The 17,277-nt window shown below is 44.6% G+C and overlaps 1 protein-coding gene across 6 annotated transcripts in view; it reads left to right on the top strand.

Annotated features, from left to right (window-relative positions):
• Positions 1-14,559, top strand: part of LOC137371375 (neuronal PAS domain-containing protein 2-like) — a 183,095-nt gene extending 168,536 nt beyond the window's left edge. For all 6 annotated transcript variants that reach the window (XM_068033871.1, XM_068033872.1, XM_068033870.1 and 3 more), the window contains one exon: positions 12,347-14,559. In XM_068033871.1, coding sequence (XP_067889972.1) covers positions 12,347-12,496 — 150 coding nt within the window. In that variant the 3' untranslated portion in view covers positions 12,497-14,559. The remainder of the gene's footprint in view (positions 1-12,346) is intronic.
• The last annotated feature ends 2,718 nt before the right edge of the window (positions 14,560-17,277 follow it).

Genomic DNA, 17,277 nt, shown 5'->3' with positions numbered 1-17,277 from the left:
GCGGTCCTGGAACGAACAGGGCTGGAGAACAGCTATAAAAGGAAGAGCGGGGCTCGAGGCCCTTCACCTACCTGACGTCTGGGCAGCGGCGGACTCTCTGACTGTTTCTGCTTGTGCTCTGTTTGGATTAAGTGAAAAAAACTAATAGTGACATCACTGAAATTCTGTGCGCTGATTGGTTGGTGGGCAGCAACTGTTATTACCTGGGGATAGTTGAGATGGATTGGTGTAAAAAAAAGGTTCCTTTTAAATTAAAGCCCGAGGATAGCTACCTGTAAATTATTAGTAATTACTGGCTGTGCTCGTGCTGTTTGCATGGAGTGAGGCTGTGGGTTCAGTGTGGGTATTTTCATTGGCTGGGGGCGGTGGAAGGTGCTGTTTGGTCTCTTTCTTTCTCAGCCTCAAAGGTACAGGGAATAAAAGCTGATTGTAAATAGCTGGTAAGTTATTACAGTAACAAAATTTCATTGTAGAGTTAAGTAATGGCAGGGCAGCTTGGCCAAGCGGAATGTACCTCCTGTGCAATGTGGGAAGTTGTGGACATGCCATGTGACCTTGGCGAACATGTCTGCAGAAAGTGTCTCCGGTTGCAGAAGCTTGAGCTTCAGGTTTTGGAGCTCGAATGGCAGCTGGAGTCTCTGTGGCGCATCCGCGAGGTGGAGGACTACGTGGATGGCACGTTTCAGGAGTGGTCAACCAGGTGCCTAGGCAAGCACAGTGGGAGGGGGACTGGGTGGCTGCCGGATGGACAAAGCAGTCGGGCAGGAGTTCCCAGAGGACATCCCACCTTCTAATCAGTATTCAGTTCTGAGTACCGATGGGAAAGACTCTGGAGAGTTCACTGAGAGTCATAACCGGAACATTCTGGGTGACTCAGTTGTGCTGGGATGGAGAAAAAGAGACAAGAGGGCAATAATGGTAGGGGATTCTATGGATAGAGGAACAGATAGGCGTTTTTGTGGTCGCAGACGTGATTCCAGGATGGTATGTTGACGCCCTGGTGCTAGGGTCATGGATATCACCGAGCGGCTGCAGAGTATTCTGGAGGGTGCACAGCCAGAGGCCGTGGTCCACATTGGTACCAATGACATAGGTAGAAAGAGGGATGAGGTTCTGTAAAAAGAATTTAGGGAGCTAGGTAGCAGATTAAAGAGTAGGACCTCAAAGATTGTAATCTCTGGGTTTCTCCTGGTGCCATGGGCTAGTGAGTATAGGAATAGGAGGTTAGAGCAGATGAATGCATGGCTGAACAGATGGTGCAGGAGGGAAGTCTTTAGTTTCCTGGATCATTGGGCCTGTTTCTGGTGAAGGTGGGATCTGTACAAGTTGGACGGGTTGCACCTGAACCGGAACAGGACCAACATCCTTGCTGGGAGGTTTGCTAGTGCTGTTGGTGAGGGTTTAAACTAATTTGGCAGCAGAATGGGATACAGAGTGGAGGTACAGTAGGGGGTGATGTACAATCAAATATAGAAGAGAAACTAAGTCAGTCTGGAAGGCAGAGTAAATATAGACCTGTTAAGGCTCAAGCGAATAATGCAAAGCTGGATTGTATCTATTTTAACGCAAGGAGTCTTACTAGTAAGGCAGATGAATTGAGGGTGTTGATTAACACATGGGAATATGATATTATTGCTATCACAGAGACATGGTTGAGGGAAGGGTAGTACTGGCAGCTCAATATCCCAGGGTATAGAATCTTCAGACGTGATAGGGAGGGTGTAAAAGAGGAGGTGGCATTGCACTGTTGATTAAGGAGTCAATTACTGCAGTAAGGAGGCATGATATCTTAGAAGGTTCCTCAAATGAGGCCATATGGGTAAAACTTAAAAACTAAAAGGGGACAATCACTTGGCTGAGTGTACTACAGACCTCCAAACAGTCAGGGAGAGATAGAGGAGCAGATATGTAGGCAAATCTCAGAGAGGTGCAAAAATAATAGGGCAATAATAGTAGTCTCACATCGGATCTCCGGTCAGAGATCCGAAGGCGCGGGGGTCCCAGCAACCGACTGGAATATCAGAGCAGGACAGCAGGCGGCAGCAGGTAAGGCATTAATTCATTTATTACCATACATTAACATATTTAGATTTTGATCCCGTCACCAAGCGGCGGGGGGGCCACTACGCGGCCTCGCCGCTGACGATGATATGGGGGCAGGGCCTTCCCAACGTTGAGGCCCATAGCAGGCCTCTCCTGGAGACATTTTCCGGGCTTCCCCCACCACGACCCCCGATGTCTGGGGGTTGGTAAAATTCATCCCATTGGCTTTTTCCAATACTTTTGTAAAGATTATTTAGTTGTGATTTAATGGTGTTCTATGAAGTGATATTTCAGAAGTGATGGAATTTGCATGTGTGACATTTTAAAATGTGATACTCAGCTGTGTGAACTTACGAGCATAAGACATGGGAGCAGGAGTAGCCATACAGCCTGGTCCGCCATTCAATATGATCAAGGCTGATCTTCAACCTTAACTGCACTTTCCCACCCAATCCTCATATTCCTTGATTCCCTTAGAGTCCAAAAATCTATCAATCATAGCCTTCACAGAATTCCAAAGAAATTTCTCTTCATCTCAGTCCTAATTCGGCGACCCTTTGTCCTGAGATTATCCCCCCCTAATTTTAGACACTCCTGCCAGGGAAAACAACCTCTCAGTAACTACCCTGTCAAGCCCTCTCAGAATCTTATGTTTCAGTGAGATCATCTCTCATTCTTCTAAACTCCAAAGGGTATAGGCCCATTCTTCACATAGGACAACCCTTTCATTGAAGGAATCAATCTAGTGAACCTTTGTTGCACCCCCTCTAAAGCAAGTATATCCTTCCTTAGGTATGGAAACCAGACTTATGCACAGTACTCCAGGTGTGGTCTCACCAAAGCCCTGTGCAATTGGGCAAAACTTCCTTACTCTTGTATCCAACTAACTTACAATAAACCATTTGCCTTCCTCATTGATTGTTGTTCCTGCATGATATCTTTTTGAATTTTGCGTGCAAGGACACCCATCTCCTTCTAAACACCAACATTTAATAGTTTCTCACTATTTAAATATTTTTCTGTTTTTCTACTCTTTCTACCAATGTGACTAGCCTCACATTATACTCCATCTGACCCTTTCTTATCAACTCAATTAACCTATCTATATCCCTTCGTGGATTCCTTGTGTCCTCACAGCTTACTTCCCATCTAGCTTTGTATCATCAGCAAACTTGGATATATTACACTCAGTCTCTTCATCTAAGTCATTAATATTGATTGAAAATAGCCAAAGCCCCAGCACTTATCCTGCGGCACCCAGCAGTAATAGCCTGCCAACCTAAAAATTACCCATTTATTCCTACTCTCAGGTGGAATCTTAATGTCTTTGAAAACTTTATGCAGTCAGGAACAAATGTGAGTCCTGACCCCGATGGTGTCAGCTGACCGCACAGCATCGCAATCTTATGGGAGGTGGCCAATTAAGAGAATGCCTCCATGTTGCCATCCTTAAGGCAGCTTCCCAAGGCAGAGGCCCAATCAGAGGGCCCAAAGCTGTGGACTCCGACATCCCCACCGGGAAAGGTGGGCGCTGCTGAGGCAGACAGGAGACCACAAGGACACCTCAAAATGGAAGCACTCTACTCAGCATTCTAAAAATTCAGCAATCAATCATGGCCATAGCTATCAGGCCATTAATGTGGCGGGGGAATCCCTGCACAGGATGGCTTGTGGCCGTGGCTTTGGCCTTCGCATGCGAGCGGCTCCACCCTGGGGTGATTAAGAGGAGGCGCCGATAGTCCCACGGCCTGCAGCTCAGAGGTTGCCTCCATTTACCTGCCAGGCTCCAGTCTTATCAGGGGGTCATCCGCTGTTGGGAAGATCCTAGCAGCAACATAACCACGCCCCCATTTGGCTCCTTAAAGGGCTTAATTGGTCATCCACCACTGCCGGCCAGTTGCCACCGCTGCATTGATCATGATTCTAGCAAGATTGCTCAAAGACAGGGATGCATTGGGTAACCAACCTGACATGCTAATTCCTGTTTCCACCCGGTCCTGCATTCTAACTTGCCACCGCTGGGACTGGGAAGATTCTGCTCTCTATTTTCTGTCCTTTAACCAATCCTGTTTCCATGCTAATATATAACCCCAAACCCCAGTGTGCCCTTACCTTGTGAAACAGCCTTTTGTTTGGCACCTTATCTAATGCCTTTTGAAAATTCAAATATACTACACTCACTGATTTCGCTTTATCTACCTTGTTGGATACATTCTCAAAAAGCTCCAGTAGATTTCCGATTTCCCTTTCATAAAACCGTGGTGACTATACCTAATCATATTCTGACTTTTTAAGTACTCTGTTACCAGTTCCTTACTAGTGGATTCTAGCATTTTCCTGATGATTGATGCCAAGCTAACTGGCCTGTAGTTCCCTGTTTCTCTTCCCCTCCTTTCTTGAATAGCAGTGTTACATTTGATACCTTCCAATCCACTGGGACTGTTCCTGAATCTGGGGAATTTTGGAAGATCTCAACCAGTGCATCCACTATCTCTGCAGCCATCTCTTAAAACCCTCGGATATAAGCCATCAGTTCCAGGCGATTTGTCGGCTTTTAATCCCATTAATTTCTCCAGTACTTTCTTTACTAATATTAATTACTTTAGGTTCTTCACTTTTATTAGATCCTTGGTTACCAACTATTTCTGGTATGTTTTTGTGTCTTCTACTGTGAAGACAGACAAAAAATATTTCTTTAACGTCTCTGCCATTTCCTTATTCCCCATTATAATTTCTGCCATCTCAGCCTCAAAAGGACCCAAGTTTACTTTTGCTACTCTTTTCCTTTTTACATACTTATAGAAGTTCTTACAGTCTGTTTTAATATTTCTGGATAGTTTACTCCCATATTCTATTTTCTACCTCTTTATTAAGTTTTTTTTTAGAATTAGAATTAGAATTAGAACATTACAGCGCAGTACAGGCCCTTCGGCCCTCGATGTTGCGCTGACCTGTGAAGCCATCTGACCTACACTATTCCATTTTCATCCATATGTCTATCCAATGACCACTTAAATGCCCTTAAAGTTGGCGAGTCTACTACTGTTGCAGGCAGGGCGTTCCACGTCCCTACTACTCTCTGAGTAAAGAAACTACCTCTGACATTTGTCCTATATCTATCACCCCTCAACTTAAAGCTATGTCCCCTCGTGTTTGCCATCACCATCCGAGGAAAAAGACTCTCACTATCCACCCTATCTAACCCTCTGATTATCTTATATGTCTCTATTAAGTCACCTCTCCTCCTCCTTCTCTCCAACGAAAACAACCTCAAGTCCCTCAGCCTTTCCTCGTAAGACCTTCCCTCCATACCAGGCAACATCCTAGTAAATCTCCTCTGCACCCTTTCCATAGCTTCCACATCCTTCCTATAATGCGGTGACCAGAACGGCACGCAATACTCAAGGTGCGGTCTCACCAGAGTTTTGTACAGCTGCAGCATGACCTCGTGGCTCCGAAACTCGATCCCCCTACTAATAAAAGCTAACACACCATATGCCTTCTTAACAGCCCTATTAACCTGGGTAGCAACCTTCAGGGATTTATGCACCTGGACACCAAGATCTCTCTGTTCATCTACACTACCAAGAATCTTCCCATTAGCCCAGTACTCTGCATTCCTGTTACTCCTTCCAAAGTGAATCACCTCGCACTTTTCCGCATTAAACTCCATTTGCCATCTCTCAGCCCAGCCCTGCAGCATATCTATGTCCCTCTGTACCCTACAACATCCTTCGGCACTATCCACAACTCCACCGACCTTAGTGTCATCCGCAAATTTACTAACCCACCCTTCAACACCCTCTTCCAGGTCATTTATAAAAATGACAAACAGCAGTGGCCCCAAAACAGATCCTTGCGGTACACCACTAGTAACTAAACTCCAGGATGAACATTTGCCATCAACCACCACCCTCTGTCTTCTTTCAGCTAACCAATTTCTGATCCAAAGCTCTAAATCACCTTCAACCCCATACTTCCGTATTTTCTGCAATAGCCTACCGTGGGGAACCTTATCAAACGCCTTACTGAAATCCATATACACCACATCCACTGCTTTACCCTCATCCACCTGTTTGGTCACCTTCTCGAAAAACTCAATAAGGTTTGTGAGGCACGACCTACCCTTCACAAAACCGTACTGACTATCTCTAATGAACATATTCTTTTCAAGATGATTATAAATCCTGTCTCTTATAACCTTTTCCAACATTTTACCCACAACCGAAGTAAGGCTCACAGGTCTATAATTACCAGGGCTGTCTCTACTCCCCTTCTTGAACAAGGGGACAACATTTGCTATCCTCCAGTCTTCCGGCACTATTCCTGTCGACAATGACAACATAAAGATCAAGGACAAAGGCTCTGCAATCTCCTCCCTAGCTTCCCAGAGAATCCTAGGATAAATCCCATCTGGCCCAGGGGACTTATCTATTTTCACACTTTCCAAAATTGCTAACACCTCCTCCTTGTGAACCTCAATCCCATCTAGCCTAGTAGCTTGAATCTCAGTATTCTCCTCGACAACATTTTCTTTCTCAACTGTAAATACTGACGCAAAATATTCATTTAACACTTCCCCTACCTCCTCTGATTCCACACACAACTTCCCACTACTATCCTTGATTGGCTCTAATCTAACTCCAGTCATTCTTTTATTCCTGATATACCTATAGAAAGCCTTAGGGTTTTCCTTGATCCTATCCGCCAATGACTTCTCGTGTCCTCTCCTTGCTCTTCTTAGCTCTCCCTTTAGATCCTTCCTGGCTAGCTTGTAACTCTCAAGCGCCCTAACTGAGCCTTCACGTCTCATCCTAACATAAGCCTTCTTCTTCCTCTTGACAAGCGCTTCAACTTCTTTAGTAAACCACGGCTCCCTCGCTCGACAACTTCCTCCCTGCCTCACAGGTACATACTTATCAAGGACACGCAGTAGCTGCTCCTTGAATAAGCTCCACATTTCGATTGTTCCCATCCCCTGCAGTTTCCTTTCCCATCCTACACATCCTAAATCTTGCCTAATCGCATCATAATTTCCTTTCCCCCAGCTATAATTTTTGCCCTGCGGTATATACCTGTCCCTGCCCATCGTTAAGGTAAACCTAACCGAATTGTGATCACTATCATCAAAGTGCTCACCTACATCTAAATCTAACACCTGGCCGGGTTCATTACCCAGTACCAAATCCAATGTGGCATCGCCCCTGGTTGGCCTGTCTACGTACTGTGTCAGAAAACCCTCCTGCACACACTGGACAAAAACTGACCCATCTAAAGTACTCGAACTATAGTATTTCCAGTCGATATTTGGAAAGTTAAAGTCCCCCATAACAACTACCCTGTTACTCTCGCCCCTGTCGAGAATCATCTTCGCTATCCTTTCCTCTACATCTCTGGAACTATTTGGAGGTCTATAAAAGACTCCCAACAGGGTGACCTCACCTCTCCTGTTTCTAACCTCGGCCCATACTACCTCAGTAGACGTGTCCTCAAACGTCCTTTCTGTCGCTGTAATACTCTCCTTGACTAACAATGCCACACCCCCCCCTCTTTTACCATCTTCTCTGTTCTTACTGAAACATCTAAATCCCGGAACCTGCAACATCCATTCCTGCCCCTGCTCTACCCATGTCTCCGAAATGGCCACTACATCGAGATCCCAGGTACCAACCCATGCTGCAAGCTCACCCACCTTATTCCGGATGCTCCTGGCGTTGAAGTAGACACACTTTAAACCAGGTTCTTGCTTGCCAGTGCCCTCTTGCCGGGTTGATGGAAACATAAACATAGAAACATAGAAAATAGGAGCAGGAGTAGGCCATTTGGCCCTTCGAGCCTGCTCCACCATTCATTATGATCATGGCTGATCATCCAACTCAGTAGCCTGTTCCCGCTTTCGCCCCATACCCTTTGATCCCTTTAGACTCAAGAGCTATATCTAACTCCTTCTTAAAAACATACAATATTTTTGCCTCAACTGCTTTCTGTGGTAGCGAATTCCACAGGCTCACCACTCTCTGGGTGAATAAATTTCCCCTCATCCCAGTCCTGAAAGGTTTACCCCATATCCTTAGACTATGATGCTGTGATGCTGGGGACCTGAGGAGGAGGCAGAGACGGATCATCCACTTGGCACTTCTGGCTGAAGATGGTTGCAAATGCTTCAGCCTTGTCTTTTGCACTGATGTGCTGGGCTCCCCCATCATTAAGGATGGGGATATTTGTGGAGCCGCCGCCTCCTGTTAGTTGTTTAATCGACAACCACCATTCATGACTGGATGTGGCAGGATTGCAGAGCTTAGATCTGATCGATTGGTTGTGGGATTGCTTTGCTGTATCTATCACTTGCTGCTTCTGCTTTTTGGCATGCAAGTATTCCTGTGTTGTAGCTTCACCAGGTTGACACCCCATTTTTAGGTATGCTTGGTGCTGCTCCTGGCATGCTCTCCTGCACTGTTTATTGAACCAGGGTTGGTCCCCTGGCTTGATGGTCATGGTAGAGTGGGGGATATGCTGGACCATGAGGTTACAGATTGTGGTTGAATACAGTTCTGCTGCTGCTGATGGCCCACAGCGCATCATGGATGCCCAATTTTCAGTTTCTAGATCTGTTCGAAATCTATCCCATTTAGCACGGTGGTAGTGCCACACAACACAATGGAGGGTGTCATCAATGTAAAGACGGGACTTCGTCTCCACAAGGACTGTGCGGTGGTCACTCCTACCAGTACTGTCATGGACAGATGCGTTTGCGACAGGTAGATTGCTGAAGACGAGGTCAAGTATGATTATCCCTCTTTTTGCCTCCTTCACCACCTGCTGCAGGCCCAGTCTAGCAGCTATGTCCTTTAAGACTCAGTCAGCTTGGTCAGTAGTGGTGCCACTCTTGGTGAAAGACATTGACATCCCTGCCCAGAGTACATTCTATGTACCTTGCTACCCTCAGTGCTTCTTGCAAGTGGTGTTCAACATGGAAGAGTACTGATTCATCAGCTGATGGTGGGGCAGTGCAGTAGATGGTAATCAGCGGGAGGTTTCCTTGCACATGTTTGACCTGATGCCAAGAGACTTAATGGGGTCCAGAGCCAATGTTAAGGACTCTCGGGGCAACTGCATCCTGACTGTATACCACTGGTGGGTCTGTCCTGTCGGTGGAACAGGACATACTCAGGAATGAGGATGGTGGTATCTGGGACATTGTCTGCAAGGTATGATTCCGTGAGCATGACTATGTCAGGCTGTTGCTTGACTAGTCTGTGGGACGGCTCTCCCAATTTTGGCATAAACACCCATATGTTAGTAAGGAGGACTTTGCAGGGTTGACAGGGCTGGGCGTGCCATTGTCGTTTCTGGTGCCTAAGTCGATGCCGGGTGGTCTGTCCGATTTCATTCCTTTTAGACTTTTCTCTGGTGGTTTGGTACAAGTGAGTGGCTTGCTAGGCCATTTCAGAGGGCATTTAAGAGTCAACCACAACATGACACCAAGGTTGTGAACAATCAGATTTGGCCTCAGACAGTTGCCAGGGAGAGGGATGGAGTCAGTGGCTGGGGAATGGAGTTTGTGGTGGGGACCGAAGGCAATGGCTTTAGTCTTCACAATATTTTTTGGAAGAAATTTCTACTAAACTAGTACTGGATGTTGGACAGGCAGTCTGACAATTAAGGGAGAGTGTACAGGTTGAGAGAGATGGTGGTGAGGTAGAGCTTAGTATCATCAGGGTACGTGTGGAAACTGATGTGTTTTCGGATGATGTTGCCAAGGGGCAGTATGGCGATGAGACACCAGAGGAACAGTGCAGGAGTGGGAAGGGAAGCCATTGCTGGTGATCCTCTGGCTATGATTAACTTTTTCAGAATGGAACCAGGTGAGTGCAATCCTACCCAGATGGGTTACAATGGAGGGGCATTGGAGGACGATAGTGTGATGAACCACGTCAAAGGGGACAAACAGATCAAGAAGAACGAGGAGGGATATTTTACCTTTGCCACAGTCATATAGGATGTCATTTGTGACTTTGATAAAGACAATTCAGCGGTAGGGATTGCAGGGATTCAAACACGGAGTTCTGGGAAATATGGGCACGGATTTGGGAGGTGACAACACATACAATAACTTTGGAGAGGAAAGGGAGGTTGAAGGTCGGATGGTAATTTGTAAGGATTACGGGGTCAAGGATTACTCTTTTGAGGAGAGGGGTGATGATTCCAGATTTGAAGGAGAGGAACAGTACCTGAGTAGAGAGAACCATTAATAATATCAGCTAACATGGGAGCCAGAAAGGGAAGTTGGATGATCAGCAGTTTAATGGGAATAGGGTAGAGAGAGAAGGAGATGGGTCTCGTGGTCAATATGAGTTTGGAGAGGGCATGGGACGTAGTAATTAGAGAAATGTACAATTTCAGGGCTAGGGCAGAGGGGAGCCTTAGAGGAAGTTTGGCCCAGTGGGCTAGGGATAGGGGGAAAGTGACAGAAGCAGCTGATTGGATGGTCTCAATTTTAGTGACAAAACAAATCCATGAGCTCTCTGCACTTCTAGGAGGTGAGGGTGGAAGAGACAGGAGAGAGCAGTTGAAGAAGATGGGTTGCAGTACAGAAAAGATACTGGGGTTTACCTTTGCATTCCAGGACGATTCTGGAATTGTGAGCAGTTTTTGCAGACGAGGGCAGGACGATAGTACTTTAGGTGGTCCAGCCAGATATGGCTGGATGTGGATCTGGATACCAAATTGCTACACTGCTATATGACCTTGACATTTCTGTTTAGATTCATAAATTTCCCCTCACCTGAATCATCCCACCCACCATTTTTAGTTTGATGCCCAATGCACAGCCCTAGTTATTTAATTTTCCAGGACACTGGTCCCAGTCTGGTTTAAGTAGAGCCCGTCTAACTGGAACAGCTCTCTTTCCCCAGTACTGGTGCCAATGACCCATGCCACTCTTTGAGCTACACATTTAACCTTCTAATCTGTTTGACCCTATGCCAATTTGCACATGGCTCAGTTAGTAATCTAGAGATTTGGACCCTAATTCCTCAAACTCCCACAGCAGGACCTCATTCCTCATTTCACTTATGTTGTTGGTTCCTATGTGGACCATGACAATCGGATCCTGCCTTCCTACTGCAAGTTTTTCTCCACCCACAAGGAGATGTCTTTAACCCTGACATTGGGCAGGCAACAAAACCTTTGGAACTCTGTCATGGCTGCAGAGGACAGTATCTATCCCCCTGACTATGCTGTCCCCAACCATTACCATATTCCTTTTCACTCCCCCACTTGAATGCCCTCTTCTACCATGGTCAATTGTTTCATCCAACATGCAGACTTTTCCCTCATACACACAGGCAGCAAGAACCTCACACCTGATGGATAAGGGCAAAGGCTGAGGCTATTCCAGCACTGCACCTGAGGTCCCCTTACTTGCTTGACTCAGTCACACCCTCCTGTCCATGACCACTAACCAAACCTGTAATGCTTCCTTATGTAAAGCCTTCCGGAGCAATGTTTAGAGATACAGCACTGAAACAGGCCCTTCGGCCCACCGAGTCTGTGCCGACCATCAACCACCCATTTATACTAATCCTACACTAATCCCATATTCCTACCACATCCCCACCGACTCTATATTTCCCTACCACCTACCTATACTAGGGACAATTTATAATGGCCAATTTACCTACCAACCTGCAAGTCTTTTGGCTTGTGGGAGGAAACCGGAGCACCCGGAGAAAACCCACGCAGACACAGGGAGAACTTGCAAACTCCACACAGGCAGTACCCGGAATTGAACCCGGGTCGCTGGAGCTGTGAGGCTGCGGTGCTAACCACTGCGCCACTGTGCCGCCCACAGTGTGTCTAGGTAACCCTCCGCCTCCTTGAAGCCCCACAATATCTGCACCTTGGACTCCAGCTCAACAAGAGAGGAGGACATTTGCTAGAGATGATTGACATCGCAATCCACAAACTCCCACATGCTGCAGGTGCAGTGCACCACCTGCACCGCCATCCCTATGTAACTTTGTTTTATGGAATTAATTAATTAAAATTTATGTATTTATTCTACTTAGGTTATAGATTTTAGTCGTAACTAATTACTTAATTCAGTTTAAGTTATCAATAGACCAGTACTCTCATCAAATTCCCTACGTTTACACTCTATCTTGCACTCCATTTATTATAACTCTGTGCAACCAGTGATTGTGCACTCGGCACAAGACTTTTATATATAGTTATAAAATGTGTCAAGTTCACATTCTGTAAATGTAATCAATTCAAGAATGTGTTTTGATTTTTCTGGCAGGCACAGACATCTGGTTCCTTGCAAGGTGAACAACCAGAGCTGCTCCTCCTCCCTCCTTCTTATCCACAGCAACAGGACATTATGGGATACCACCCACAATCTCAGCAAAGACCACATGTACAGCGCCTCTCTGAATCATCAAATGTTTAATTCCCACAGTAGCCTTTCAGTGATTAAGAAAGTTAGACTCTAAAACCTTTTTTAAAAGCAATATTCACCCTTTGGTTTAATAAACTAGCAGTTAATGTGCTACCCTTTTACTATTTTCATAGCATGGTACAAATAAGATGTATTAAAATATAAAGCTTGAGAAAATTTATTGTAACGTTTTAATTATATGTCTGTTCATTGGAAATGGAAAAAGAATGGCACATTGAAAGCTTTGATTTGGCATTATAGGTTACATAGGTTTCTTTTGACTGTTCTCATCTCAATTTTAGGTTCTGATGATTTGAATAAGACAAGGCTACATCTGCTGCTGGTTAATGTATTGAAACACCAGCAGCATTCTGAATGTTTGAAAATGATTATGGAGTTTGTTATATAACTCATTAGCATGGTCCAAGTATAAATAATTCAAAGATTACTTTTTTAATATATAATGGGAGTAATTTTCTTACTTTATAAGTCTGCAGAAGACATGCCTGTCAACATGCATTTCAGAAATTCTGGTGCTTGTCACATTATTTTCCAACCATTCATTTAAATGGTCAGAAAGCCACGGGCATGGTGTGCCAGGATTTTCAATGTACACTCTTACCAGACAAATTCCCCAACAAAAATATAAAGTCAGGAAATTACCCCTTATATGTACAGATGTAATGAGCTGGCCTCTGATTCCTTTTGCCCTTTCTAAATTTGCTGTTGTCAAACTACAGCAAGAAAATAAACTTGCAGGCTACAGGGATAGAGCAGGGGAATGGAATTGATTGGATTTCTCTAGATAGCTGGCATGGACTCGATAGGCTGATTGGCCTCCTTCTGTGCTGTTATGACTCTATGACACAGCATAAGAGGATTCAAGCATAATGAGAAACTGAGGAAGATGCACTTGTCTTTTTGCACAAACTCAGTCTTTATGTTTGCAATGTGAGCTTGATCCTGTTATGTACTCAACATATCTTATACAATTCCCTGTGTTAATTTGCAAAGTTGGCAGATTTCTGACAATCTGACAGCTGGTGTGCTACTGGGCCCCCTCAAGGACGCAACGTCGGCCAAATCTTTCCAGTTCCTTGGAATGCCCTTCATTTTACCTTTAATAGAACAATCATTAATTGAAAAGGATCAGTTGTACAACACTGGACATTTAAAAGAAAACTGTTTACTTTGCAATGTATAATTTTCAGAGACATGCACTTTTCTGATTTGTGTGTTTTATTAAAGCTGCATTTGTTACATAAAAATCTCTAAATAAAACGTGAGGGAGGAATTGTCTATCATACAGATACTGTAATATATGAGTTATTTCTGTATAAATGATTCTTTGCGACAAAAGTGGATTTTAGTCTAATTTTGTATAAAATGCATCAATCCATTTCATTTTTGTTTTTTGTCAGTGACCATTTTGTAATAAATAGTAGAAATCATTGATATACATCCCACAGTGTAAGTTGTATACCTTTACACCTGTATTCTTCACAAATATATAGTGTCCTGGAATTTCCTACTTGAGCTCAAATGCTCAAAGGCAATCAGAGCACAAAGCTAAAGTGTGGCTGAAAAGATTGTGGAATTTGGGGCATGAGTTATATATGCAATGGCCTGGAATTTACGGTTGTAACGACAGTGAACACTGACAGATTCACTATCATTACTGTCTGAAAATGATACTAATTTTTGGTGTTCACACGTACTTGGTTAAACGCGTGAATCCTGAAGTTGCTGTCAGTGATACCTCACTCTGCATCCAGTCTTTGCAGATGCAATCAGTATAGAATCAGTGATTTGACATGAACTACACCATTCTTGCTGTAAAAAAACATTGGAAAAAGCTAAGCCTTGTCGAATGAGAGGTATAATTGAATTTTTAATGGTGTACTAAGTCATAATTACTGCTGAACAACCTCTGGCCCTGAAAAACAAATTTTATAAGCCCGGAGTGGCATTCCCCCCATTCTATAATAAAAATTCTATAGATTTTTAAAATAATAAAAAATTATTTTTTAAAGTTTGTTTGTGGGATTTTAGCTTTGAGCTAATCCCTTCTGTATGTCCCAATCTTTATTTAGCTTTTTATAAAATGATTAAAAAGAGAATGATAATCATATTTTTTACTTCCTGGTTTGCGTTAAAATTTTGTTTCTGGTTCTTTTGCCAATTACTTTAAATCTGTGTCCTTTTGGTTAACGATCCTTCGGCCACTGGAAAAAGTTTCTCCTTATTTACTTTATAAAAATGCTTCATGATTTTAAACGTGGACTAGTAACAATGAATGCAACAATTTCATATCACAACCACCTCTCCCATTTTCTTGGACAGCAGCAGCTGTTTCTGCTGTTGACATTTTATCTCCAGCTTTTTGTTCTTGTCCTTTAACACATCCTTTTGCACCATCATCCCCTCTGTCATTTAATCCATCCATCACAGACCTTCTCTTTTGTTCTTTCCTCCCCTCCTTTCCCTGCCTCTGTACTTGTTTAAAAGTTGTTAGATCGCTAACATTTTCCAATTCTGATGAAAGGTCATTAAACTAAAACATTAATTGTTTCTCTCTCCCCATATGCTGCCTCACCTGCTGAGTATTCCTCGCATTTTCTATTTCATTTCATCTGCCCTTAATCTTCTCCGCTCTAAGGAGAACAACCTCACTTTCTCGAGTAACTCCAAACAATTCTTTCATCTCTGGTACCATTCTAGTAAATGTCCTCTGCACCCTCTCTAAGAGCTTGACATTCTTCCTAAAATGTGCTGCCCAGAATTGACCGCAATACTTCAGCTGGAACCTAACCAATGTTTTATTAAAGGTTTAGAATGGCTTCCCTGCTCATGTATACTATGTTTCTATTTATAAAGCCAAGGATCCCATATGACTTTTTAGCAGCCTTCTCAATTTGGTCTGCTACCTTCAAAGACTTCAGCACCTCTCCACTGTCTTTCAGGTGGGTGGGACTGCTCTCACCTGGTTCTATTCTTACCTATCTAACTGTAGCCAGAGTATCACTTGCAAAGGTTTCTCCTCCTGCTCCCACACTGTTACCTCTGGTGTCCCCCAGGGATCTATCCTTGGCCCCCTCCTATTTCTCCACATGTTCCCTCAATGACATCAACCAAAAGCACAGCAATAGTTTTCACATGTACACTGACGACATGCAGTTCTACCTCACCACCACCTCGCTTGACTCCTCAACTGTTGCTAAATTATCAGACTGCTTATCTGACATTCATTACTGGATAAGCAGAAATTCCTCCAGTTAAATATTGGGAAGAATGATACTAAGTCTTTAGTGCCCACACCAAACTCTGTTTCCGAGTTACTGATTCCATCCCTCTCCCTGGCAACAGTCTGAGACTAAACCCACCTGTTCGCAATCTTGGGTGACATATTTGACCCTGAAATTTGATGGAGATGGACAAGATTATGATAGATTTAGATAAAGTAGACAAAGAACAGCTGTTCCCATTACCTGATTGTACAAGGTCTAGGGGACACAGAGTTAAGATTTTGGGCAGGAGATACAGGGGGGAATGTGAGGAAGAACTTCTTTATGCAGTGAGTGGTAATGACCTGGAACACGCTGCCTATGAGGGTGGTGGAAGCAGAGACAATTAATGATTTCAAAAAGAAATTGGATGGGAACTTCAGACAAATAATCTTGCAGCACTACAGGGCTAGGGAAGGGGAGTGGGATTGACTGAATTGTTCTACAGAAAGCCCGCTTGGATTCGATGAATCAAATGGCCTCCTTCTGTGCCGTAATGAGATGTGCTTCCAGCCATGTAACTGTACCATTACTAAGACCAAGACCAGGTGGGGGGGGAGCAGTGGCGAGGTCTGGAGCGAGTGGCTGAGGGGGGGATAATCGGTTAGTGGGGAGTAGAAGGAAAAAGCGTCGAGGCCTGGAGCGAGTGGCCGAGGGGAGGAGAGCAGCCAGTGGGGCAGGAGAGAGTAGCTGAGTTGCGGGATCGAGCTCCAGCCTCAAAGTGCCCAATTCAGCCGCTCGATGACGTTACACGATATTGTCTTCCGGCACATGTGCCAATTAGTCCTGGCAAGACGTAGACTGCGCATGCGCAGCATCTCAGAGCAGGACACCCTTCGCGCAGTTTAGAGTGCTCTGATGACATCGGCCGGCCCCTGCGTTGTCAGGAGCCATTTTGATATGCAAATGAGCAATGCTCTTAACACTGACCCCTGGAGGACACCGCTGTATACTTCCCCAAGTATGAAAAACAACCCTTCACCACCAACTTTCAGTCCTTCAGCCAATTTCTTATCCACGTAGCCACCGCTTCTTTAGTCCCATGGGTTTTAAATTTGCTAACAAGTCTACCATGTGGTGGGGAGAAGACAGACTGCTGCGACACTAAATACAAACACCACCTGCCACAGTTTGCCTTGCCTCTGATGAAGTTTTGTAGCATCCACTAAACTCCGAGTAGCGGCAGGAGGCCATGCCCCGGAAGTGCTTCCCCCACTAAGCCTTAGTGACCGCCCACAATGCATCGCTTCTTCCTTTCTGACATTTTCCTGACAGAGTGAGTTGTTGTCGTTAAGTGGCGCCGCCACAATCCGAATCCATCTGAACGTTTTATTACTTGCAAACCGGCATAATGTGAGGGGAACGGATCCGTACGGAGAGAGCAACTTTGTCCCGCGCCCATTTCCTACCCTCCACTGTTGGCGGGTTTCATTTTTATGAATTTGTAATGGGGCTTGGGCCTACTGTCCACTTTGCTGGCGCCGGTCCGGTGCGTGCTCCACTGGCTTC

Source organism: Heterodontus francisci, chromosome 6, assembly GCF_036365525.1.
Source record: "Heterodontus francisci isolate sHetFra1 chromosome 6, sHetFra1.hap1, whole genome shotgun sequence".
In the NCBI taxonomy this organism is placed as follows: domain Eukaryota; kingdom Metazoa; phylum Chordata; class Chondrichthyes; order Heterodontiformes; family Heterodontidae; genus Heterodontus; species Heterodontus francisci.
This window is presented reverse-complemented; position numbering and strand designations above follow the sequence as displayed.